We start from the raw sequence: 27,162 nt of genomic DNA on the forward strand, positions 1-27,162 counted from the left end.
GCTGAGTTCCCAGAACAGCTAGAGAACTGACAATGTTGTTCTGCTTAGTGTGGCCAGTTTTTACTAGGAAAGCAGAGGGATTGGCAGGAACATTATGGATTTCAAACAAAGGAAGCAGTAGAAAGAGAACAGGATACTAGTACATGGTACAGCAGGCACATGGACATGAAATGTCGGGTTTACATACTCTTTAAGACTTTTTTTTACCCAAACAGTTGCCAGGTTATACAAGATACAATAGATTAGGTATTGAAATATTGCATCATACACAATTAAAACTCCAAATAAGCAGCTAAATACACCTTTTGAATATATATATATAATGATTTTCTACCTGCCAATAGAAGTGCATTCAAACGTGTCTTTTGCAATCATTGCTTGTTTGAATGTACCCTAATTGGTGTATTCTACCTAGTTTTAATTTTTATTTTGAAGACTTTTTTTTTGCAGAAAACTACAGTAAAGACTAAAATGAGTAAGCTGAATTTTTTGAATCCAATGTGAATTGTTTTTATGTTTCCAGCAGTTAGAAGTATTAATAAAGAGGCCAAACATAGTGGCTGATACGCATTACAGCTTGCTGTATGGTACTACTATATTAACTAAATGCTGTAAACCTATGCAATGTAATGCAATTGTTTGACATTCACAGGGTCACAGTTTTGACTCATAATGTATTTTATTTTACCACGGACATTCATTTTAAGAGAGGACTTCTGTACCAGCGCCTTAGTTTATACTTGTGTTTTAGCACCATCTTGTGTCTGTTTGAAATTGGCAGCTTTTACATTTGCTACACATGGTTGTGTAAAAGTTTGAAAGAATGCTATATCAATTCCTTCAGCCCCGTGTGCTTGATTTTTTTTTTCCATAAACAGTTGAAACATTATTATTAATAACATTATTATTATTATTATTATTATTAACTTTATTATTATTGACTGTCTAAAAAAAAGAAATGTAAGTGTGCTATTAAGCCGCTGTCTCTGTGTAATGTAATTTTAGCTTATACTTGTAATCTGTGCACAATCTGGCTTGTATTTTGAGAAAATATAGAGGTCATTTTGACTGTATTTTATTATGTTATGTATTTAGTGCATGTCATAGTTTGCATTCCAAAAAGTATAATTAAAGACAAAATTCTTATTTTTTTAATAGAGTGAAGGAAACATAAATTTGAGGTTGTCCCCAGAACAGCAATAGAGGAGAAATCTTTCAATGAGGACACTAGTTCTGTTGACCCTGGTGACAGTCAGGGATGCCTTCACTTTAGAGGGATTTCCTCTCACATCCTGTTTTGACTATGGGACAGGACGTGAAAGGAAATCTTTTCAAAGGGACACAGATGGCAAAAAAAAGCTGATAAGGGTTATAACCCTCTCTTAAGCTGGGTACACACTACAGTTTACAGTTTTTTTTTGTTTTTTTTGCAATCTAGCAGTTTGCACGGAAAAAAACTTGCCTCTGTACTAACCATGCAAGGTTAGTAAAGTGATCTGCTCCGCCGACTGATTGGGAGTTGGTCGGCAGCTGGTTCTCCAGCATGCTCGTGTGACAGACCAACATACACTTGGACTGAATGTCGGCTGTTTTTTTTTAAAGGCCCCTTGTCTTGCGACATTCAGCCCGTGTACAGAGCTTTACCCTATCCAAAATTATATATGTGTGTGTAAAATATATATATATATATACATATACATATATAAATATATGTGTGTGTGTGTGTGTGTGTGTGTGTATATTTCAATGGAATGTACAGTTGTGTCATGCTTGAATGCAAACAATTGTACATACTGATGAGTGGAATAGGTGTTCCCAACATGATGTAAATATAGATGGGAGAAGCTGCGCTTGGCTTCTTAGATTTATATGGTGCAAAATTGGCTAATGTAGATTTCAAAGCTAAGTACCTGTATTTTCCATATTTGTTTATTTAAAGGTAATCCAATGTTGCAGAGCCCATTGCTTGACCTAGACAGCGATGGACGCCCATCTCCAATTGGTCGACTCAGTCAGACTGCATCACTTCAGAGAGGAAGCAGCTTCCAATCAGGACGAAATGACTGTAAGGCTAAATGGGGTTACTGTCTTCTGTAAAACTGAAACCTTTACCTACTAAACCAGTCAGGTCCTTTGCTCAGTGATTAACCTACGTCACTTCATCTTTTGACCACCAGGAGGCACGTGTGAGTCCGTCGTTTGCCGGAGCCGATGCGAGTGGCGAGTGGGCGTGATGACCTATGGGCACCTGCGATCGCTTGTGACAGAGCGAGAATCTCAGGTTCTCTCAGGGGAGAGGAGACAGATTCATGTGTTTATACAAAGTATGAACACCGATCTCTCTCTCTCTCTCTCTCTCTCCTCCTAGTCAGCAAAAGTTCCTTAAAATGAAACAAAACCCACTGATCTAACTTTCCCAAACATTTGCATTCAAGGCATATCTTGTCACAGTTACCTAATGTGCTTATGTTGGATCTCAATCAAACTGATAGGCCAACAAATGACTGGTGTCATGGCTGGTCACGTGTAGCACCATAGCAACTTCAGCTCAAACAGAGGCTAACATGGCAGCTTCCCTGGCTGTAAAGGAGGAGAGGGTTTCGTTCTGCTCTAATTTGCTTTAAAATTATCTGCCGAGAGCTCGGCGTAATGCAGAAGATAAAAAGTCCTGAGTTAAACAAAAATTTGATGGTGATTTGTATACCTGTGCTTTATGGTTTAGAGAGTGCAGGGACATAGACATGTGTGCAAGCCTTACAACTGTGTTCCTTAGTAAGAGGGCTGCTAATAACACACCAAACCCTTTGTGGATTATCTGAAACTATTAACCTTGAGCTTCCACCAAGGGAGAGAGAGAGCACTGATATTAGATCCTCTCTGTGGTAAAGAAAAACCCATTCACAATAGCCATAATATTGGTAGTCATCATACATGTCTTCATCAGAGCTGGCCCTTTTGTAGTAAAAAAAAAAAAAAAAAACATGTCCTAGGACCCTATGCTTTTATACATCTTATGTTTATCAGCGCTCAGTTCCTGAAATTAAATTGTAGTCTGAGGTGTTAGGCTGAAAACAGGAAATACTTTCTTGGTATTTGTTTTCCCACAAAGCTTACGAAGGCGTTCCTGTGGTTAAGGGACACGTACTATGTTTTACTCTATCGCATGGAGAGGTGTTTTTTTTTATTTTGTTTCTCCCCCCCCCTCCCCCCAAAATTAGTTGGTAACGTCTGTGTCACATTAACTAACCTCTGTCCAAATAACTAATTTAATAAAAAAAAAAAAACATAGCTTTTAGTATCTTCCAAAACGAGCCCACTTGATCAGGCAGCTATAAGTACTGTGTATCGAGTTTCAGCCAGTTCTAATTTTGATCCATCTATGGTCAGGCAGGTTGTACTAAAGTGGATCTATCACTTCAGTACAACCAGCCTGTTGTTTTTTTTTTCCATGCGATCACTAGCTGCAACTACCGCCTGCAGTGATCATTGTATTCTAATGGCAGGGAAACCTCCTGCCGTCAGAATATAACAGCACAGCGGGAGGGATTCCCCTATCAACACTGACTATGCTGATGGAGGAATCAAGCAATTTTCTTTCCCTCAACCCATAATTTATAGGTTGCTTAAAAAATATTAAAAGATCTGTGTGTTTTTTTGGAATTGTTGCCACCCCTTCATACGACCTACATACATATGCAGTGGAAGTAGACATTTTATAGCATGTGAGTATTATGTTCTCCCATATATTAATATCACCCACGTAATGGCTGCCTAAAGTGTAAGGAGGTGTCACATGGACTTTACAATTATGAAGTACTGTATGTAGTAAACCATATACAGAATCTAGCTATCTTCTTTGGGTCTTTCAACAAACTACTGGTATAAAATTGATTAGTGAGTAATAATTGATTGTTAGTATTGTGTTCTTGATGGTCTTTGTGTCTATGAATATTCAGCAATATATACGACCTTTAAATGTACTTATTGATTATTACTTTGTATGTAAGCTGTATTTGTTTTTCCTTTTCTCAGCTCTGAGATATAAAACACCACATCAGGCAGAGTTTGTGGAAAAGCTAACAAAGGTGGTTGTCGGGCAGCTTCCGAACTTTTGGAAACTCTGGATATCATATTTGAATGGAAGTCTATTTAGTGAGGTAAAGGCCACCAACATCATATAAGCATTTTGCCTCTCTTGCCAAAAGTGTTGCTTTAAATCCCCATTCACCTAAGAACCACATTTCAGTGTGTAGCACCTTTAATTACAAAAGGGTGTAAACTGTTTCAACATTTCCTTTTTAATGTGTGTTCCAGGTTACCAGTAGCAACCATAGACTACGTTGAATCATTGCGAAATAGACTAAGCTATGAAAAGCAGTCCTATGCAAAAAAAAGTAACACGCATGTACATATCAGTTTATAAAGACCGTTTTCAGTTGTAACTGATACCTGTGCTGCATCCTTTTTAAGTCATGAAGTCAAAAAGTGAATTCGTTGGACTAACCACAGAATAGTTTAGTTATGTCTGTGCAGAAAAGGGTTACATTGCCTACTGAGTTTTTTTCTTGAATCATGAATTGTTCTGGTTTCAATATTCTGTTTACAACCTACTTTCTAAAACCAACAGTTATTTTCTCATACTAAACTCTGAGTGTCCATTAAACCCAAGAACAAAAATGTATTCTACTACAGTTTACCAATTCCTAAATGTGGTGGCTACATTTGTTTCTTTTAGTTTTTTTCCCTTTATTTTCATCTGTTGATCTTGCCAGCAAGTCTCTTCGTTTTCAACTTCCTTTCCTAGACCAAGCTGTCCAGCAAAAGTGACAATTAGAGAGTTGAGACAAACCATTTAGTACTAACAGGGTGCTTACAATGGTTAGCTTTTATTCATTTATGTATAACCTATACCTCAAAAGGGGGGGAAAAAAAAAAACATTGTTGTAGTCCATCAAATTCTGCTACTGCATCTAACACTACCCTATGCCCAGATTGGCAATGTTGCTGTCCAAAAATGTCTCTAGATTGGAAGTTCTCAAGACAGGAAATGTGCTACTGGCCAGATCACCAGGTGAAAAGAAAGCCTAAATAAAACGAATGTGGTCACCACATTAAATGATTGGTATGATGCAATATATAATTAAATTTTTTATTTTGTGATTATGTAAAATGGACCCTCGCGCCACTATGTACTAGACGTGAAATAAATCTACGTGCATAACAAAATATAATGTAACAATCTGTGGAATAACAAAAGTGCAAGTGCTACTAAATGAAACAGAAAATGCAGCGGGACAAAATAGTAAACACAAACTATCACTTGAATAATTAAAAAAGAGTCCTGCGCAAATAATGCCACAAAAAATAAATAATGTATAAAAATGTGAAGAAAACAAGAGTCAATGTAAATATTTCAAAAATAAACACACCAATAGTGTAAGTGTGTAGTGAAAAAGCACTGGAGAAAGAACAGGACCAAATGTTCCAAAAGATCAGGCTCCCAGAACTCTCACCTCAGAGATGGAATAATAAGGCAAAAGAAAGTAATTCCCATGGACTTCTCCTTCACTTCTCTGTGCACAATCATCAAATGGTATAAACTTCTACCACTAGAGGGCCGACTCAATCTCTTATGAGTAATGCTGCAGCATATGTATCCTCGTGGTATGAAACTTAAAGAAAACACAGAGGGGAAGGGGGAAGGGAGAGAAAAAGGGGACTCCAATAGTGTAGTGGTTTCCAAAACTGAACAAATTTATTTAAGAGAAAGCAAATGGACTCTCACATTTAAAAAGAAAATATCAAACAGAAAGAGATCTGGCGTGTACAGCCAGTCTTACGCTCGTTCCGGTATTCCTACGGCCACTCCCTATGCGTTACGTCACCACGTGACTTCTTCATGGGGATGACGCCAGACCGTTCGTAACGTACTTGTATACGAGAAAACCGGAAACAATCGGACCGGAAACGTCCGAACGACCATTTTGAAAGAGGTAAAAAGCGTCCGAACGACCATTTTGGAAGAGGTAAAAACAGACATATTGGCCGGATGTAGAAACTCCGCCATCTTGCTCCTCCAAAATGATGAAAGGGAAGTGTATGTACACCGGAAATGATTCCTTGGCCATTTTAATACAATATGGTGTACAAAAAAATATGCATTCTCCCTTTAAAGAGCAAAAAGGATCCGAACACAATATAAAATCCGAACGAAATATAAATACTACAAAAAAGCCTAAAAATCGAAAAATAATAAAATTGAAAAATAATATATATCCAGTAATTTATATTGAGATCATCAAAAAGTTATATATAAAAACCGCAATAGACATGAATGTATAAATAGCATAATATACAAAATAGGAATATATAAACCATGTGGATAAGGAATAAAATATCCTAGGGATTTAAAATATTCCGTCACCGTATAGAAAATGTATATATATAATATAAATAGCGGCAATAAATAAAATATTTAAAAATATTTAAAAAAATATAAAAAATATGTAAAAATAGTAGATATAGTCAAATATCACTCAGACTGTTCACCAATTCAAGTGCCAAAAAATACTGGCATACCGGAAATAGAGCAAGACTTTACATGAAATATCCCATCATAATAAAAATGTATACAGTATAATGCATAAAAAATATTTAAAAATTATTTAAAAAACAGTTAAGATCAAAATCAACATTTAAACCATCAGGATAAAAAGATCTCATAGTAAAAATCCACCTAGATTCCTTCTGACTGATGGTTCTAATTTTATGGCTACCCCTCCATGAAGGATTAAATCTTTCAATACCCCAGAATTCTAAATGGGAAGGGTCCCTATTGTGAACTTGATCGAAATGTCTGGAGACACTGTGTTGTGGAAAGCCCTTTATGATATTCTGTATATGTTCTTTTAGTCTTACTTTAAGTGCTCTTTTTGTTCTTCCAATGTATTGTAATTTACAACTACATTGTAAACAATATACCACGCCTTCTGTATGGCATCCAATAAAATCACGTATCTTATGTGTTTCTCCGGTAATAGTACTAGTAAAATCAGATCTTTTATTCTGAAATTTCTTGGCATGTCGACATGTGAAGCAATTCTTGCAAGGATAAAAGCCTTTTCCAGTAAAAAAAGTAAAATCTCTTTTAGGGGGTGGATCAACCACGGATTTGGCTATAATATCTCTCAACGTGGGAGCCCTTTTAAAAATAATATTTGGTTTTTGCGGCAAGAGTTTGCCCAGATCTTTATCTTTCTTCAATATGTGCCAATGTCGACTTAACAAACGGGAGATTTCTTTGTGTTGTACATTATAATCCAATATAATCGAAGGTACTTCTGGATTACTTTTAATTTTGTTCTTACTGTTGTTTTCAAGCATCTTGAACCTATCCATACTTTTAACATGTTCAATTTCTTTTCTTATAAAGGCGTCATCATATCCTTTTTCTTTGAATCTGGTAGCAATTAAATCAGCTTGTTCTAGATAATCATCAATTTTGCTACAGTTTCTTCTAATTCGAACCAATTGTCCTTTGGGTATATTAAACAACCATGGCTTAAAGTGGCAGCTGTTGATGGAAATATAACTATTAGCATCAACGTTTTTAAAATGCGTTTTCGTGATAATCTTATTTTTATCCAGGGAAATATCTAAGTCTAGAAAATTAATTCTATTATTGTGTATTTTCCATTCTAAATGGATGTTTTTGTCATTCACATTTAGTTTTGTTAAATATTTCTCTAGAGCATCTTGGTTACCATTCCATACTATGATGATGTCATCAATATACCTTTGATAAAAAGTTAGCTCTGCTGGTGTGTTTTTGTATATGGCATCTTCTTCCCAATAGGCCATAAATGCATTTGCAACACTGGGCGCAAATTTAGCGCCCATAGCTATCCCTATAACCTGTCTATAATAAGTTTGATTATGCCAGAAAAAATTGTGTTTTAGGCAAAAATCCAAACATTTGATCAGAAACTTCCGTTGTTGGCAGCTTAATGTAGTGAAGGTTCTCAAAAGCCATTTAATAGCAGAACATGCTTCATGATGTGCAACAATAGTGTATAAGGAAGAGACATCTGCAGTGGCCAGCAAAAGTTCTTCCTTCTAAAACAGATACAGTTTCTAGTAATTGAAGTGTGTGTTTTGTATCTTTAAGGTATGCTTTAGTCTTCTGTATGGCTGGTTGAATAAAAAAATCTAGATATTCTCCCAATCTGGAAGTGAGAGAATCGATGCTATTCACGATCGGTCTGCCGGGTGGGTTATCTCTATTTTTATGTATCTTTGGAATCATATATATAATAGGTACTCTGCATGATTCAGGAAGAAGATATTTGCTTTCTCTTTTACTTAAAATAGCTTTCTTACTTCCTAAATGAATTACCTGTTCCAATTCCTTTTTATATTTCGTGGTAGGATTACCCAAAAGTTTGGTATATGTATTGCTGTCTTGTAATTGCCGATCCATCTCATCTAAGTAGGATTTTTTTGATTGTATAACGACTGCGCCTCCCTTGTCAGCCGGCCGAACAACAATATCTTTTCTTTGTGTCAATGTTTTAATACCTTTTTTGATGTATCCTGGATCGGAAACTTTTTTGATCTTCATGGTATATATATCATCCAACACAAGTTTTTTGAAAACTTCGACATGTTGATTACCACTGACTTGTGGATTAAAAACTGAATTATTGCGTAAAGTGCTAAATTGTGCAGGATTAGGTTCATTTGCTGTAATAGTATTGGATTTAATAGGATTATTCATAATGTACTTTTTGATGTTGATTTTTCTAATGTATTTTTGGATGCCAATGTACGTGTCAAATTTGTTCAAATTTTTTGTGGGGGCAAATTTGAGACCTTTATCAAGAACGGCTAATTCTTCTGGGGAAATGGGAGTATCGCTCAAATTGACAACTCCTTCTCCAATCATTCTCTTTTTCGTTTGGATTCTCTTTCCCGCTCTGCAGCCTCTCTTCGTTCTGGGCTGTTCTGTATTCTTTCGTTTTCTGTTCTTCTTATGGGGGAGTGAACCGTATCACTCCCCCATAAGAAGAACAGAAAACGAAAGAATACGGAACAGCCCAGAACGAAGAGAGGCTGCAGAGCGGGAAAGAGAATCCAAACGAAAAAGAGAATGATTGGAGAAGGAGTTGTCAATTTGAGCGATACTCCCATTTCCCCAGAAGAATTAGCCGTTCTTGATAAAGGTCTCAAATTTGCCCCCACAAAAAATTTGAACAAATTTGACACGTACATTGGCATCCAAAAATACATTAGAAAAATCAACATCAAAAAGTACATTATGAATAATCCTATTAAATCCAATACTATTACAGCAAATGAACCTAATCCTGCACAATTTAGCACTTTACGCAATAATTCAGTTTTTAATCCACAAGTCAGTGGTAATCAACATGTCGAAGTTTTCAAAAAACTTGTGTTGGATGATATATATACCATGAAGATCAAAAAAGTTTCCGATCCAGGATACATTAAAAAAGGTATTAAAACATTGACACAAAGAAAAGATATTGTTGTTCGGCCGGCTGACAAGGGAGGCACAGTCGTTATACAATCAAAAAAATCCTACTTAGATGAGATGGATCGGCAATTACAAGACAGCAATATATATACCAAACTTTTGGGTAATCCTACCACGAAATATAAAAAGGAATTGGAACAGGTAATTCATTTAGGAAGTAAGAAAGCTATTTTAAGTAAAAGAGAAAGCAAATATCTTCTTCCTGAATCATGCAGAGTACCTATTATATATATGATTCCAAAGATACATAAAAATAGAGATAACCCACCCGGCAGACCGATCGTGAATAGCATCGATTCTCTCACTTCCAGATTGGGAGAATATCTAGATTTTTTTATTCAACCAGCCATACAGAAGACTAAAGCATACCTTAAAGATACAAAACACACACTTCAATTACTAGAAACTGTATCTGTTTTAGAAGGAAGAACTTTTGCTGGCCACTGCAGATGTCTCTTCCTTATACACTATTGTTGCACATCATGAAGCATGTTCTGCTATTAAATGGCTTTTGAGAACCTTCACTACATTAAGCTGCCAACAACGGAAGTTTCTGATCAAATGTTTGGATTTTTGCCTAAAACACAATTTTTTCTGGCATAATCAAACTTATTATAGACAGGTTATAGGGATAGCTATGGGCGCTAAATTTGCGCCCAGTGTTGCAAATGCATTTATGGCCTATTGGGAAGAAGATGCCATATACAAAAACACACCAGCAGAGCTAACTTTTTATCAAAGGTATATTGATGACATCATCATAGTATGGAATGGTAACCAAGATGCTCTAGAGAAATATTTAACAAAACTAAATGTGAATGACAAAAACATCCATTTAGAATGGAAAATACACAATAATAGAATTAATTTTCTAGACTTAGATATTTCCCTGGATAAAAATAAGATTATCACGAAAACGCATTTTAAAAACGTTGATGCTAATAGTTATATTTCCATCAACAGCTGCCACTTTAAGCCATGGTTGTTTAATATACCCAAAGGACAATTGGTTCGAATTAGAAGAAACTGTAGCAAAATTGATGATTATCTAGAACAAGCTGATTTAATTGCTACCAGATTCAAAGAAAAAGGATATGATGACGCCTTTATAAGAAAAGAAATTGAACATGTTAAAAGTATGGATAGGTTCAAGATGCTTGAAAACAACAGTAAGAACAAAATTAAAAGTAATCCAGAAGTACCTTCGATTATATTGGATTATAATGTACAACACAAAGAAATCTCCCGTTTGTTAAGTCGACATTGGCACATATTGAAGAAAGATAAAGATCTGGGCAAACTCTTGCCGCAAAAACCAAATATTATTTTTAAAAGGGCTCCCACGTTGAGAGATATTATAGCCAAATCCGTAGTTGATCCACCCCCTAAAAGAGATTTTACTTTTTTTACTGGAAAAGGCTTTTATCCTTGCAAGAATTGCTTCACATGTCGACATGCCAAGAAATTTCAGAATAAAAGATCTGATTTTACTAGTACTATTACCGGAGAAACACATAAGATACGTGATTTTATTGGATGCCATACAGAAGGCGTGGTATATTGTTTACAATGTAGTTGTAAATTACAATACATTGGAAGAACAAAAAGAGCACTTAAAGTAAGACTAAAAGAACATATACAGAATATCATAAAGGGCTTTCCACAACACAGTGTCTCCAGACATTTCGATCAAGTTCACAATAGGGACCCTTCCCATTTAGAATTCTGGGGTATTGAAAGATTTAATCCTTCATGGAGGGGTAGCCATAAAATTAGAACCATCAGTCAGAAGGAATCTAGGTGGATTTTTACTATGAGATCTTTTTATCCTGATGGTTTAAATGTTGATTTTGATCTTAACTGTTTTTTAAATAATTTTTAAATATTTTTTATGCATTATACTGTATACATTTTTATTATGATGGGATATTTCATGTAAAGTCTTGCTCTATTTCCGGTATGCCAGTATTTTTTGGCACTTGAATTGGTGAACAGTCTGAGTGATATTTGACTATATCTACTATTTTTACATATTTTTTATATTTTTTTAAATATTTTTAAATATTTTATTTATTGCCGCTATTTATATTATATATATATATATACATTTTCTATACGGTGACGGAATATTTTAAATCCCTAGGATATTTTATTCCTTATCCACATGGTTTATATATTCCTATTTTGTATATTATGCTATTTATACATTCATGTCTATTGCGGTTTTTATATATAACTTTTTGATGATCTCAATATAAATTACTGGATATATATTATTTTTCAATTATTTTTTAATTTTATTATTTTTCGATTTTTAGGCTTTTTTGTAGTATTTATATTTCGTTCGGATTTTATATTGTGTTCGGATCCTTTTTGCTCTTTAAAGGGAGAATGCATATTTTTTTGTACACCATATTGTATTAAAATGGCCAAGGAATCATTTCCGGTCTAAAATGGTGGTGTACATACACTTCCCTTTCATCATTTTGGAGGAGCAAGATGGCGGAGTTTCTACATCCGGCCAATATGTCTGTTTTTACCTCTTCCAAAATGGTCGTTCGGACGCTTTTTACCTCTTTCAAAATGGTCGTTCGGACGTTTCCGGTCCGATCGTTTCCGGTTTTCTCGTATATAAGTACGTTACGAACGGTCTAGCGTCATCCCCATGAAGAAGTCACGTGGTGACGTAACGCGTAGGGAGTGGCCGTAGGAATACCGGAACGAGCGTAAGACTGGCTGTACACGCCAGATCTTTCTGTTTGATATTTTCTTTTTAAATGTGAGAGTCCATTTGCTTTCTCTTAAATAAATTTGTTCAGTTTTGGAAACCACTACACTATTGGAGTCCCCTTTTTCTCTCCCTTCCCCCTTCCCCTCTGTGTTTTCTTTAAGTTTCATACCACGAGGATACATATGCTGCAGCATTACTCATAAGAGATTGAGTCGGCCCTCTAGTGGTAGAAGTTTATACCATTTGATGATTGTGCACAGAGAAGTGAAGGAGAAGTCCATGGGAATTACTTTCTTTTGCCTTATTATTCCATCTCTGAGGTGAGAGTTCTGGGAGCCTGATCTTTTGGAACATTTGGTCCTGTTCTTTCTCCAGTGCTTTTTCACTACACACTTACACTATTGGTGTGTTTATTTTTGAAATATTTACATTGACTCTTGTTTTCTTCACATTTTTATACATTATTTATTTTTTGTGGCATTATTTGCGCAGGACTCTTTTTTAATTATTTTGTGATTAACCACTTAAGGACCACCTCACGCCGATATACGTGGGCAGAATGGCACAGCTGGGCACAAGCACATACAGGTACTTTGGCTTTTAAGAGCCCAGCCGTGGGTTGCTTGCGCGCCACTGGAGGCGCACTCGCGACCCGGTCCTGAGCTCCGTGGCCGCGGGACCCCATCGCCGCCAGTGTCCTGCGATCGGTTCACAGAGCTGAACAATGGGGAGAGGTAAGTGTAAACAAACCTTTCCCCGTGCTTCCTAGTTGCCTGTCACTGATCGTCTGTTCCCTGTCATAGGGAACGACTATCAGTGATGTCACAAGCCAATCCACGCCCACCCCCCAACAGTAAGAAACACATATTAGGTCACACTTAACCCCTTCACTGGCCCCTAGTGTTAACCCCTTCACTGCCAGTGACATTTTTACAGTACTCAATGCATTGTTCGCTGTATTAATTCCAGTGGTCCCAAAAATGTGTCAAAATTGTCTGACGTGTCCACCATAATGTCACAGTCACAATAAAAATCGCTGACCACTGCCATTACTAGTAATAAAAAAAAATATATTAATAAAAATGCTATCCCCTATTTTGTAGACACTATAACTTTTGCGTAAAGCAATCAATAAACGCTTATTGCGATTTTTTTTTTTTTTTTTTTTTTACCAAAAATATGTAGAAGAATACGTATCGGCTGAAACTGAGGGAAAAAAATGTTTTTTTTTATATAATTTTTGGGGATATTTATTATAGCAAAAAATATTGCATTTTTTTTTTTCAAAATTGTCGCTCTATTTTTGTTTATAGCGCAAAAAATAAAAACCACAGAGGTGATCAAATAACACCAAAAGAAAGCTCTATTTGGGAGACACGTCGCATGATTGCGCAATTGTCAGTTAAAGTGACACAGTGCCGAATCGCAAAAAGTGGCCTGGTCCTTTAGCTGCAAAATGGTCCGCGGCTTAACTGGTTAATACCACTTTAAGTTGCGAGTAAATATTGCTGCATATACAGTACCAGTTGGTGATTTGTTAGATTTCAGCAGACCCACAGGAGATCTTGTGGTATAGGTGTTAAGCATCTGCAAACAATAAAAACCTTGCATCTAAGCTTTTCTGGCTTCTTCAAGCATCTGCGGTCTTGGGTCCAATGCACGACGGGACTTTAATAACCTCTGTTCACCTTTTACGCGCAACAGAATAAAAAAAAATGCACACCGAAGACAGCTCTGCAAATTAGATCTACTGTATCTACAGAGATGCGGATGCTAGAAATCTTTAACAAATCTGAGCTACACTTTGTAAATGTAGGGCAACACGCACACTTGGCGCAGGGTCTTAAAGAAAATCTGTTTCATACAGTTAACTTTAACTAGGAAATAGTTAAACAAGGAGATGTTGGAACACCTAGATGTACTATCTTAGGCCTTATGAGATTTTCACTTGTTTTTTTGTTCTGTCTGATATCAGTCATCAGGAAATGAGGGAAAGTCCCCAGTGGGGACACAGACAGCAGTAAAAAGTTAACAAAGGTTTTTGCCCTTTACTCTGCTTTACAAAAAAAAAAACAAGCCGTCTCTGTCCCCTCAATTTTTCTTCAAACCCCCATAAAAGGACAGTAAGTGGGAATTCTCTCCAATGGTCCACAGCAGGTAAAAATTTACAGTGGTTCTGATGCTTTCTCTGCTATATCTATAATCAGTAAAATGTGTTTGCCAGGACTTGAGCTTAAAGCCATAATCATCCCAAAAACAAATATTTATTATATTGCTGCTTACCAATTCTTAGATGTGGTGGTTGCATTAGTTTAGGCTTTTTTCCTTTTACTTTCAGCTGCTGATCCTGTTATTTTTCAACTTCCTTTACGCCAAGCTCTCCAAAACATAACAGAGGGTTGTGACAAACCATTTACTACTGATAGAGGTGCTCATAATGATCAACTATTATTTATGTATGCATGTAAAACCCTTTTCCCAAACAGGAAAAAAAACATTAACTCCTTATTACGTGATCGTTGGAGCTCAGCCTTCATTTTTTAGTTAAGCCCATCTAAATCTATTAGTTCATCTGACACTACCTTCTCCCAAGATTGTCAATTCTGTTGTCCAAAGGTATCTCTGGTGCTCCTCCATCCAGAGTGGAAACACAGTAAGACAATAAGTGGGTTACTGGCCAGATCATCCTCCAAAAATAAAAAATGAAATCCTAGAAAAAGAAAAAAAATAATGCACCACATTTAAGGATTGTTACACTGCAATATACCTGCCCTCAACCATGGGGGGTGGGGGTTATGGAGCAGTGGGGGCCCCAAAGCACCTTGTCCGCATTTTGATGAGGACAAGGGCATCTTCCCGACAACCCTGACCATTGGTTGTTGGGGTCTGCAAGTGTGGGTCTTATCAGAGTCTGGAGACCCCCAGATCTGGCCCCCCCTACCCTATGTGAATGAGTATGGGGTACATTGTACCCCTACCCATTCACCTAAAAAAAAGTGTCAAAAATAAAACACATTACACATGTTTTTAAAGTAATTTGTTAATGCAGCTCCGTCTCTTCCGATCTCTTCTCACCTCTCCAGCTCTTCTGCCTCCTCCGCTGACATCTTCTACCTCTGCAAGTTCTTCTCCCCTCTCCGGGTCTTCTCCACTGATGTCTTCTGATTTCTTAGCCCTCTCTCTGGTTCTTGTCTTCTGCCTTTGCTGGGTCTTCTGCACTATATTCTTGCTCTTTTGGTGGGTCTTTGCCGCTGTCTTATCCCTCTGTTCTTCTTCCGATGTTGACTCAATGCTCTCTCCCGCTCTAATGCTGGGTGCGTGGTGTGCCACTCCTTATATTGGCATGGGGTCACCAGAGGCACGCCTCTTATTATGTCACCGCCCACCATGCCCCGGCGGTGATGTCATAAGGGTCAGGGCCTCCAGATGACATCACACGGTGACCCTGCCCCATGCCAATATAAGTAGTGGCACACCACGCACCCTGCATTAGAGCGGGAGAGAGCGTTGAGTCAACATCGGAAGAAGAACAAAGAGAGAAGACAGTGGAGAAGACCCGGCAAATGAGGGAGGAGACCCAGGAGAAGAACCGGAAAGAATGGAAAAGAGCCGGAGAAGGGAGAAGAAGTCAGAAGAGACACCAGCTGCTTAATAAATTGCTTTAAAAACCTGTGTACTGTGTTTTATTTTTGACACTTTTTAACTGAATAGGTAGGGGTACAATGTACTCAGAACTCATTCACATAGGATGGGAGGCGGGATCTGGGGCCCCCTTGTTAAAGAGGGCTTCCAGATTCCAATAAGCCCCCACCCGCAGACCCCAGCAATCAAAGGCTAGGGTTGTCATTGGGAGGAGGCTCCCCCTGCCCCAAAGCACCCACCCCCCATGTTGAGGGCATACGGCCTGGTACGGTTCAGGGGGGTTGGTGGCGCTCGCTCGTCCCAACCCCCTTTCCTGACCTACTGGGCTGCGTGCTCGGATAAGGGTCTGGTATGAATTTGGGGGCAGGGAGCCCACACAGCGTTATTTGCCGTGGAGTTCCCCTTCAAGATGATCAGAGCACAAGTCTAATGCTAAAGTCGGATCAGTTAAGACAGCGATCCGACTTCAGTGATATTCAGTGGGCTGAAGTAGGATCAAAGTCGGACCAAAGTGGTGCAGGGAGCATTTTCAAAGTCGGACCGACTTGTGTCAGACCAGTTAAGACGGCTCCCATAGGGAAACATTGATTTTCACACATCATGCAACATAAGCTCGCAATGTCGGAGCGTTTGTCGTACCAGTGTGAACCGGGCCTCAGGTCCCCTTCAACGCGATTTCGGGAAATGCCTGTGTAACTCTCATCAAAGTCGGACCAAAGTAGTGCAGAGACTACTTTGAAGTCAGCATGACTTGAAGTCATACGAACATGAATGGTTTTTATTGGAAATCATGGGGAACGACTTGTCATGCGACATTGCAGTCCCAAATCGTAGGACAAGTCGTACAAGTGTGGAAGGGGCCTTAACACTGTTATCTTTCAGAACAAAACTGCGAAAAGATCTTGTAATATTGGTGTTAATTGTGTGCAAGCAATAAAAACCTTGCATGGGAGCTTCTTTGCCATATTCAAGCATCATCAAGGCCCTCCAAAGCATCTAACAAAGCAGGCTTGCAGGACCTGGTCAGCAGATGATATATGGCAAAGGATGACATAAAGTTTAGAGCCCACATAAAAGGCCCGGGAAGCCTATGAGCTATGCAAAGGGAGAAGAATGAAAACTCCAATTCCCAGTTCAAAAAAATGATAATCATGACAAATGAAGCTAATGCCCACAAGCAAAAGCAGGGGAAGTGTGGTGGAAAGAAGGAAGAGGGAGGAGAAAGGGAGGAAATAAAGGCGTGTGTATTTGTACTCTCCCTGGCTGCCCTCTTTCTCCCTCTTCCTTCTTTCCACCACTCCCCCCTGATTTTGCTTTTTGGCATTAGCTTCATTTATGGAGGTTTAGTTTAGACACAGTCAATAAAAAATAAACTGTCAGGGCTTTTAATTTTCTTCTCCTGTCCTCTACTAGGAAAAAAAAGAATAGAAGTAATTCTATTTCTTGGTAAAATCATGTTAATACACTAGGTCTTTATCCACTTGCCGACCAGCCATCACAGTTGTACTGAGGCAGAATGGCATGGCTGGGTGAAACGACGTTAAATATAAAGTCGCTTCGCCTGTGGCCACTCACGCCCCACCGAGCCAATGCGAGTGCCTGGCGGTCACGCTCATCACCGCTGAGACACGAAGAACCAGGATCTGTGTGTGTAAACACACAGTTTCCAGTTCTCTGAGGGGAAAACTGACAGATTGTCTGTTCATACAGAGCATGAACAGCGATCTGTCATCTCCCCCACACAGTCCCCTCCCCCCTTCAGTTAGAACACATACCAGGGAACACAGCCCCTTGGTCGCCCCCTAGTGTTAACCCCTCCACTGCCAGTGACATTTTTATAGTAATCAATGCATTTTATAGCATTGATCGTTTTATTAATGCCAGTGATCCAAAAAATGTGTCAAAATTGTCCGATGTGTCCGCCATAATGTCGCAGTCCCATTAAAAATCGCAGATCGCCGCCATTACTAGTAAAAGAAAAAAAATTATAATAAAAATGCCATAAAATTATCCCCTATTTTTTAGACACTAACTTTTGCGCAAACCATTCAATATATGCTTATTGCAATTTATTTATTTATTTATTTTTTTACCAAAAATACGTAGAATACATATCGGCATAAACTGGAGGGAAAAAATAGTTTTTTTAGATATTTTTGGGGGATATTTAATCGACGTTCTTTTTTTGTTTATAGTGCAAAAAATAAAAACGGCAGAGGTGATCAAATACCACCAAAAGAAAGTTCTGTTTGTGGGAGAAAAAGGACGTCAAGTTTGTTTGCGTGCAACGTCACACAACCGCACAATTGACAGTTAAAGCGACACAGTGCCGAATCGCAAAAAGTGCTCTGGTCAGGAAGGGGGGAAAATCTTCCGGGGCTGGATCGGTTAAAAGAGCGGTATAGCCAGAACTTTTTTAGCTATACTACTGTTTTGGGTCACAGGAACTGCACTTGTCCCTGTCCCAGCCTGTCACTCCAGTGCACACTGGAGGAGCTGAGTGGGGTGCAGTTGTTCTCCACTGTGACCAGACCGAGAGCTGACTGATTAGCAGTCATCTGAGTACTTACACCAGTACAACATTGCAGCAACAGAAATACACAAACTGTACTTGGACTGCAATGACAGCCCAACTGGATTGAACTGCTAGGCAGGGCAGTAATCCAGAATCTTTTATTATTTGTGTTACTGAATCGGCAATGGGATATGTGGGTAGCTGTGTGCTGCCATCATAGAACACTTCCGATGTTGCCTGTGCAAAAATCCGACCTGCAGCTCTTTCTGGATGGAAAATACAAACTTTGGGCAGGTACGGCATCATCACATTTATGTTTTAAAACATCACATTTAACTCAAATGTAGGTTTTGGGTTACAAAGGCTCTCCTTTTAATTACTTTGAATTTGAACCCTGGCTGACTCAGTACGATGTAAGCAATTACATGTTTTTGTTTCACAAAAGGTAGCTATTGTTGCATTTTACCTGTTGTAATAAGGCAATTCTTCACATTCTGTGGCTGAAATAGCCTATTCCAATTCCCCCTAAAAATACTGTGCTATTTTATGGAGACCCATGTCCATAGTAAGGAAACTGTGCTAACTGCGTATTTTGTCAACTTCACTTTTAACATTTAAGGGCTGGTTTACACTGGTCCGACTTTCAGAGCACAAGTCGCATGGCATTATCCAAATCCTATAAGAGCCATCTTAACTGGTCCGACTTTGAAAATACTCCCTGTACTACTTTTCTCCAACTTGGGCATGATTTCAGCCCATGGATTTGAATGTAAGTCACATCCAAGTCAGATCACTGTCTTAACTGATCCAGCTTGTGGCATGCAACGTTTGCAGATTGTTTTTGTTCGCACAGCGCCAATTACATAGTAAGGTTGAATAAAGACACCAGTCCATCCTGTTCAACCTGAGTGAGTGTCTACAATTGTCCCTATCCCTGTACATTGCACACTCACATCCATCCTCAAGGAGCCCACAATCCAAGGTCCCCATTTCATATACAAGGGTCATTTTTGGACAGAATCCAATTAACCTACGCATGTCTTTGGAGTGTGGGAGGAAACCGGAGTACCCGGAGGAAACCCACACAGGCACAGGGAGAACATGCAAACTCCAGGCAGGTAGTGTTGGGATTCGTACCAGCGACCCTTTTTTTACTGCTAGGTGAGAGTGCTAACCACTACACCACTGTGCTGCCCCAGCAGTATAAATAAATCAATTTATAACTTTTTTTGAAATGCATTTTTCTGGATATTTTTGTTATTTGGACTTTCGCTGTTAAAATAAACCTACCATTAAAATTATAGACCGATCATTTTTATTTATTTTTTTGTCAGTGGGCACGCATATAAAATCAACAGGGGGGAACAAATCGTTTTTTTCCCCCACTGTACCACACAGCCAGTACTTGCCAGATATTCCTGCAGCTCTTTTAATATTGCTCTAGGCCTCTTGACAGCCTCCCTGACCAGTTTTCTTCCTGTCTATTCATCAATTTTAGAGGGACGTCCAGTTCTTGTTAATGTCACTGGTGTGCCATATTTTTGCCACTTGATGATGACTGTCTTCACTGTGTTCCATGGTTATATCTAATGCCTTGGAAATTCTTTTTTTACCCTTCTCGTGACTGATACCTTTTAACAATGAGATGCTTTGGAAGCTCTCTGTGGACCATGGCTTTTGCTGTAGGATGTGACTTAGAAAATGTCAGGAAAGACCTACTAGAACAGCTGAACTTAATTTGGGGTTAATCAGAGGCACTTTAAATGATGGAAGGTGTGTACTGACTCCTATTTAACATGAGTTTGAATGTGATTGCCTAATTCTGAACACAGAACTGCCACATCCCCAGTTATAAGAGGGTGTACACACTTAAGCAACCACATTATTTTAGTTTATTTGTGCCCCCTCCCACCCATGTACTCTTAAGCTGGGTACACACAGAGTGAAATTCAGAAGTATTGCAGGTGAGAGATCAGACCTCTGATCTTTTTCAGAAATATCTAAAATTACTGTATTTTAAAAGACAATTATTCTTCATCGTTCAGCAATTTCAGCTCATTATGTTATGTGCTTTGTATATGCAGTTAAAGTGGTTGTAAACCCTTACAACACACTTTGACCTACAGGTAAGCCTAGATTAAGGCTTACCTGTAGGTCCACGAAATATCTCCTAAACCTACACGGTTTAGGAGATATTTGCCGAAAGACAGGCACCGCTGTCTACGGCGCATGCGCCATAGACAGCGGCGCGCAGGGACACTGAGCTTCGCCGAATGACAGTGGCAGAGCTGCGAGACCCCACCGAGAAGATGGATGCGCCGGACTACAGGGGACAGCGGTGACATCGCTGGCTCCTGTGTCAGGTAAGTGACACATAATGGACTGCTATACGATGCATAGTAGTCCATTATGCTTTACCTTTGCAGGGAATGAAAGAGGAAATAAACTCATCAGGGTTTACTTCCTCTTTAAATAGTTATTCGTCTCTATAGGAAAGGTATTACATGCTGAAGTATAGGTTGACTTTTACGGCCATAGAATAATTGTTACAAGCCGTGTCGCATCATTTACAAAATATAGCATGCTCTATGGCTGGACTAATCAACATGTAGTGTCTTTTTTTTTGAGTAAATTTTTACCGAAGCAGTGATATATCATTTCATAGAATATATGTTCTGATATTACTCATGATGAACACATGACTATAGTGTACCAAGAACTTATTTTCTAATTAAGCTTTGAGTGTGTTGGAAAGTGCAAGCTAAATGGCTTTCACAGTTTGTTTTAGTGTGAAACCTTGACTTCATGCATATGGAGAGGATACGCTGAAAAAAACGTTAGCCTTCATTTGTTTTGCTCACTTGTACTTACAGCTTTCATTGGGTTGTTTTTTGTTTAGACGGCAGAAAAATCTGGACAAATGGAAAAACAGAGAAAAAATGTAAAACAAAGGCCAAATGATTTCAAGGTAAGATAACAGTGCTGTAGTGTATTGGTGGTGTATGAACATGCGCTTTCCAACAATATGTGTAAATGAAGACATTTTTACTATGGCTGTTTTGAAATATACTAAAGTGTTATGTTGGTCAGCTAAGTCTTACCACATGAAGTACAAAATAATTCCAGATATGTAAAATGTAACTAGAATGACTTGGGATATAACTTAAGCCTTGGTAATCTCTTTCCATTTTTCTGTTTTTGAAGGATGAAAGTGATGTAAAGTTACTTCTGTGTTATCCCTCCTTTGTTCTTATTTTGGTGTCTTTCAATATGGTGTCTAATTATGCTTATGTTCCAGCTTTCTATTTATTCTCTATTTTTGCTCTAGAAAATGATTCAGGAAGTAATGCAGTCCCTTGTGAAGCTCATCCGTGGAGCCTTGATCCAATCTACTATTAGTGAAGAGGACTTAAAGAAGTACGGTGGCTGGGAGTTAAAGGCCGAATTGTCTGGGCCCTGGTTGGCTCATGTTGTCCAGACTCTCAGGTAATGAAGAGCCAAAAGGTGAAACCAAAGGCATATTTTCTCCTGTTGAGAATATGGCCTCCAAACCAGTGGTATATGTGCCCTTAGTCATATTTATAAGCGTTTCTAGGGTACGCCTAAATGTTCATTCAACAGTTTAAAGATTTTGTAATTAACTAAAAGTAGACCCCATTAAAGAGTATCTATCACTTTGCCCATTAGTTTTGTCCCAGCTCTGCACCCTTGCAGAAAAGAGGAGATCAACTTTGCTCTCAAATACCCCCACAAGACAGTACTCTTGCCTGCAAGACGGTGCCTGTAAACTGGCCAACTGGCATGTACTTGTATGCCCATAGCCTGAATTACTGAAATACTAGTTTTTTTTTATTTGTTTTTTGTTATTTAACTGGGGCTCTTTTTGGAGGGTGAGTGCTTTATAACCTTATTCTTTGAAGCTCAACTCCAGGAGTTCAGACACTTTGTATTATATGCTGGCTTACTACGAGTTCAGTCCAAAGAGGTGCATGTCACCTTTGGACGTCTTTTTTTTATTTTATTTACAAATGACATTTTTCTTTCATTCATTGACGGACACAGCATCTTCATATTGACCTTAGGGTTATATCACCCCTTTAGGAGAGGACTAGACAAAGTGTTAAAAACAGCAACACTTGCACAGTACCGCCCAGGGGCGGTTCTACTGGCTATGACCCCTCACACTGCATCCAGAAGCTCAGTTTTTTCTGCCTAGTATAGAGAAGGACCTGACTCCCAGTGGGACCATTGGTCCTGGGAATTTTTTTTCTTATTTCTGCATTTTTGATTCCTGTGATCTGCAGTCAACAGCCGGGCTGCGTGACAGGCTGGATAATATAGATCCTGGTAGTCTCCCTAGCCTGGCCATCGAGCGTGAGCAGGCCCTAGCTATGCGCTGGGTCGGCCACAACATGCCCCGTCTGATCGCTGGGTGCTTGTTTCCTTCCAACGTGCTTTTCACACAGACACCTCGTGGATGACACAGGGGAGAGCAGACAGCAGCAGCACAGCGCAATACCTGGGTCAGGGTGATGAGTCCTGCGGGGGGCCCCTCAGTCTGTGAAAGCTAGGAGGGTGGACATTTTGTGTGACTTGCCTTAGGTCCCTAAGCGGGGACAGGCGAGTTTGGGTCAGTATGGCGTCAGAAGTATGGCTTCTTCCCCAGACATCCCTGTTATTGCAACTGGTTTCCCGTCTGATCCAGGGGCGGCCGGTGAGCTATATGCTCCGGGGCACACATATGACCGGGCTACTGCTGTCTGTGTCACGGTGTGCCATGACCGACAGCCACCCTGTACTGCTGGGGTGATGGGTCTGTCTGTGGAATGCGTCCAGCAGTCCGTGCAGGAGGGGTAAGTATGGTTCCACCTGTCTCGGCAGGATGGAGCAGCTGGGCATTCCCTAGGAGGTTGACTAGGGGGTCTCTCACTCTCACTCTCCCTTTCTTCTCTCCCTGTCCCTTCCCTCCTCCCCAAGCTATGGGCCGCTGTGTGCCTGGGCACATGGGGGTGCAGTGGACGTACCTCGCCAAGGGTCCTCCGGAGGGGCTCCGGGTCCTCTTCCCTGTTTCTGGGCCACGGTGGGGTGTTTGTGCTGTGTTTGACATGTGGGAGAATGCTGCTCGCTCCGCGGCCATTTTCCTGGGGCTGCGGCCATTTTTTTGTAGCCACGGACAGTTTTTGCCTTCCAGCCATTTTCTGGACGTTTGGCAGCCATTTTCTCGGCGCCCTCAGACGTTGCAGCTGAGGCGGCCGGCGGCCATTTTCTAGTAGCCTCAGGCAGTTTTGCTTCTAGCGCTGGGTGCTTGTTTCCTTCCAGCGTGCTTTTCACACAGACACCTCGTGGATGACACAGGGGAGAGCAGACAGCAGCAGCACAGCGCAATACCTGGGTCAGGGTGATGAGTCCTGCGGGGGGCCCCTCAGTCTGTGAAAGCTAGGAGGGTGGACATTTTGTGTGACTTGCCTTAGGTCCCTAAGCGGGGACAGGCGAGTTTGGGTCAGTATGGCGTCAGAAGTATGGCTTCTTCCCCAGACATCCCTGTTATTGCAACTGGTTTCCCTGCACCTGCGGTGCAGGGAAACCATGTCGGCAGTTCTGAAGGCATTTGTTGCCAGGGTGGAAGCGGCGTGTGGGCGCAAGGGGGGGGGGGGAAGCGCCCCCTTCACGCTGTGACAGGTGGCCCCTGTTCTGACGTATCAGAGGATGCTGACCAGGACTGTTCTGACAGTGAGGATGACTCTGTGTCTGGGTCAGAGCAGGAAAAAGTGCTTGTAGTAGCACGTATCACAGCAGTGCGGGATACCCTAAAGATGCAGATACGGTGGGGGCATCTACAGAGGTGTCTATCCCTTTCGGGTCCCACAAGCCGGCCCGTTTCCTTACCCAACTTATTTTGATAAGTTTATTTAGGAATGGGGAAAACTGCAGTGGGCCTTTTCAGTCCCGAAACGCATGGCGTGCGTTACCCCTTTGAGGAGAGTTTCCTGAAGAAATGGACATCTCCGATTGTTCACCCCCCGGTATCCAGGTTAAATAAAGTAACCACGATTCCGGTGGAAGGGACTCCTGCTTTCAAGGACCCTGCCGACAGAAGGGCCGAGGCGGTTGCCCGGTCCATGTTTACGGTGGTGGGGCGCTTACTTACTGCGCTTACTGAATGGGCAAAATTGTTGCACCATGAGTTGGAGAAGCAACAGGCTTCCCCAGTCTGCATGGAGCTGGTGGACCAGTTGGTGCAGATCCTTAGATGCAGCAGTAGTGCTACGTCACCTGATTTGGCTGAAAGCACTGGCGGACTTGCCCTTCCAGGGACAGAGGCTATTTGGAGCCTCGCTGGGTGACATTATTAATAATGTTATTGGGGGTAACAGTATGTTGCTCCCACCGAAAAGGTAAGGAGCCACACCGTAGGCAAGGACCTTCCTTTTCCGCTCAGAAGCGTATTTTTCACCCGCCCAGGTCGGCAGGTAAGCATTCCCAGTCTGACAAGGTGCATGCTGAGGGACAAAAGCGCCCCTGGTTTCGCAAGCCTGCAAGCAAATCTGTTACCGCATGAAGGTTAGCCCCCGGGGGGGGGGGGTGGGGGGTTGCCTACGGGAATTTGCAGCCCGGTGGACCTCCCTAATTTCCGACAAGTGGGTCTGCGAACTGGTTTCATCAGGATACAAGGACCTGCTTGCATGGTTGTATGGGGTGATAGTACCTGTACCGAGGCCGAAAAGGTTTCAGGGAATCTACTCCAATCTGTTTGTAGTCCCAAAGAAGGAAGGGGTCCGTCTGGTCCTGGACCTCAAGGCCCTCAACAGCTTTGTGGAGGTACAAAGGTTCAGGATGGAATCAGTTCGCTCAGTGGTTGCTGCACTCCATCAGGGGGATTTTCTGGCATCCCTGCACATCAAGGACGCATACTTGCATTGTCCCCATATGCATCAAGCATCAGAAGTTTCTGCAATTTGCAGTCGGGGACAAGCACTACCAATTTGTAGCTCTCCCTTTTGACCTGGCTTCGGCACCGAGGGTCTTCACCAAGGTGCTATCCCCAATTTTGGCTTTGCTAAGGCAGCGAGGGATCGCAATCATGGGTTACCTGGACAACCTCCTTCTGAGAGCAACTTCCGCCTCAGAATTAAGTATGTGGCAATCACTATGCAAACTCAACACCTGGAGTACCTGGGCCTGCTTCCGGACTCAGAGGTGAGAGTCTTTCTCCCTTCGGACGAGCTGCAGACTCATCAAGCTGCGGTGAAGTTGTTGGTGTCCTGCAGGTGGTCGTCGCTGCGTTTTTGCATGTGAGTTCTGGGTCTCATGGTAGCCACTTTAGAACTTTCTTGTTCTATGCCCTAGTTTTCTGCTGTGGTTCATATCAACTATTCTAGATTCGATCCGGAGTGCGGCTCTCCAGAGCTTTTTTCTTCCTCTATCTATTGATTTGTGCAATTAGCCTGCACCTGGGAGTCCCTCGTCTGGAAGCGTCACAGTTTTTCATGTAGACTGGCCTGGAGCAGTGGTTTTTCTCTCTCCCTATTGAACTTCTGGACTCTTTGTCTAAATGAAGATGCTCTGTCCGTCAATGAACGAAAGAGAAAATAGGATTTTTGTGCTCACCGTAAAATCCTTTTCTCTGAAATTCATTGACGGACACAGAACCCATTCATCCTATTTATGTTTGTAGTGCTTTTGACGAACTGAGCTGCTGGATGCAGTGTGAGGGGTTATAGCCAGTAGGGCCGCCCCCCTGGGTGGTACTGTGCAAGTGTTGCATTTTTTAACACTTTCTGCCTAGTCCTCTCCTAAAGGGGCGATATAACCCTAAGGTCAAGATGAAGATGCTGTGTCCGTCAATGAACTTCAGAGAAAAGGATTACGGTGAGCACAAAAATCCTATTTTTTATCGAGCTCTGGGGAGTAAAGCTATCCCATACTATCCAAGATCTGACACTGGACCTTTTGGTCTCGGCTCTTGTAGCTGCCTAGTGGCTTGCAGCTGCCTTGCCTCCTTGTACCCAACAACAGAGTGCTTTATGTTATGTGAATCTATTAGCAGAATACAAAGCTTCTGTGAATGGGCAGCACAGGGGAAGAGTGGGAAAAGCTGCTGTGTGGAGAAGACCGTGTGTACTCCCTGAGCTACCATAAAACTGTTAGATGTAAATAAAAAGAGAAGTGCAGGAGGTGTCGTGCACATTATTGGGCTTAACCCCTATTATGCCTGTACATATTACAGAGTAGATGAATTCCTGGAGTTTATCTTTAAGATGTTGGCAGATATCATTTTAGTATGTCACGGGAAAATGCTTGCTGTTTGTGTCTCTAGGGCTTCAGTAAATATGTTTCCAATTTTACTGAAAATACACATCCAATGTAAAGGTAAAATGGTGGAAAGTTCTTACACGAAAAAATGTAACTTTTTGGGTTTTTCAGACTTAGTTATGAATCTCTGACAGCACTTGAGATCCCCAATGACATGCTGCAATCCATACAAGACCTTATCCTTGATTTACGAGTTCGCTGTGTCATTGTCACCTTACAGCATACAGCAGAAGGTAATTGTATGTCTGTCATGTTTCTACTATAAATATTGTAGTTGCCAACACTGCACCAAACATTGCGAGTTGTAAATGTCATGCTCAGAAGAGATCTATTTTAGATTTCTTTAGCAATCCTACATCCATATTTGATTGTGTTAAATCCTAGTTCCAGCTAAGTTTTGAATAG

General features: G+C 40.5%; 1 protein-coding gene across 1 annotated transcript in view; it reads left to right on the forward strand.

The window, feature by feature from the left end:
• EXOC2 (exocyst complex component 2) overlaps window positions 1-27,162 on the forward strand; it is a 316,653-nt gene that overhangs the window by 159,757 nt on the left and 129,734 nt on the right. The window contains exons 11-15 of the mRNA XM_077492106.1: window positions 1,940-2,065; window positions 4,033-4,157; window positions 21,344-21,412; window positions 21,773-21,930; window positions 26,869-26,990. Coding sequence (XP_077348232.1) covers window positions 1,940-2,065; window positions 4,033-4,157; window positions 21,344-21,412; window positions 21,773-21,930; window positions 26,869-26,990 — 600 coding nt within the window. The remainder of the gene's footprint in view (window positions 1-1,939; window positions 2,066-4,032; window positions 4,158-21,343; window positions 21,413-21,772; window positions 21,931-26,868; window positions 26,991-27,162) is intronic.

Source organism: Lithobates pipiens, unplaced genomic scaffold, assembly GCF_037356315.1.
Source record: "Lithobates pipiens isolate NorthernLeopardFrog02 unplaced genomic scaffold, aLitPip1_a1.2 Scaffold_19, whole genome shotgun sequence".
NCBI classification, from domain to species: Eukaryota; Metazoa; Chordata; class Amphibia; order Anura; family Ranidae; genus Lithobates; species Lithobates pipiens.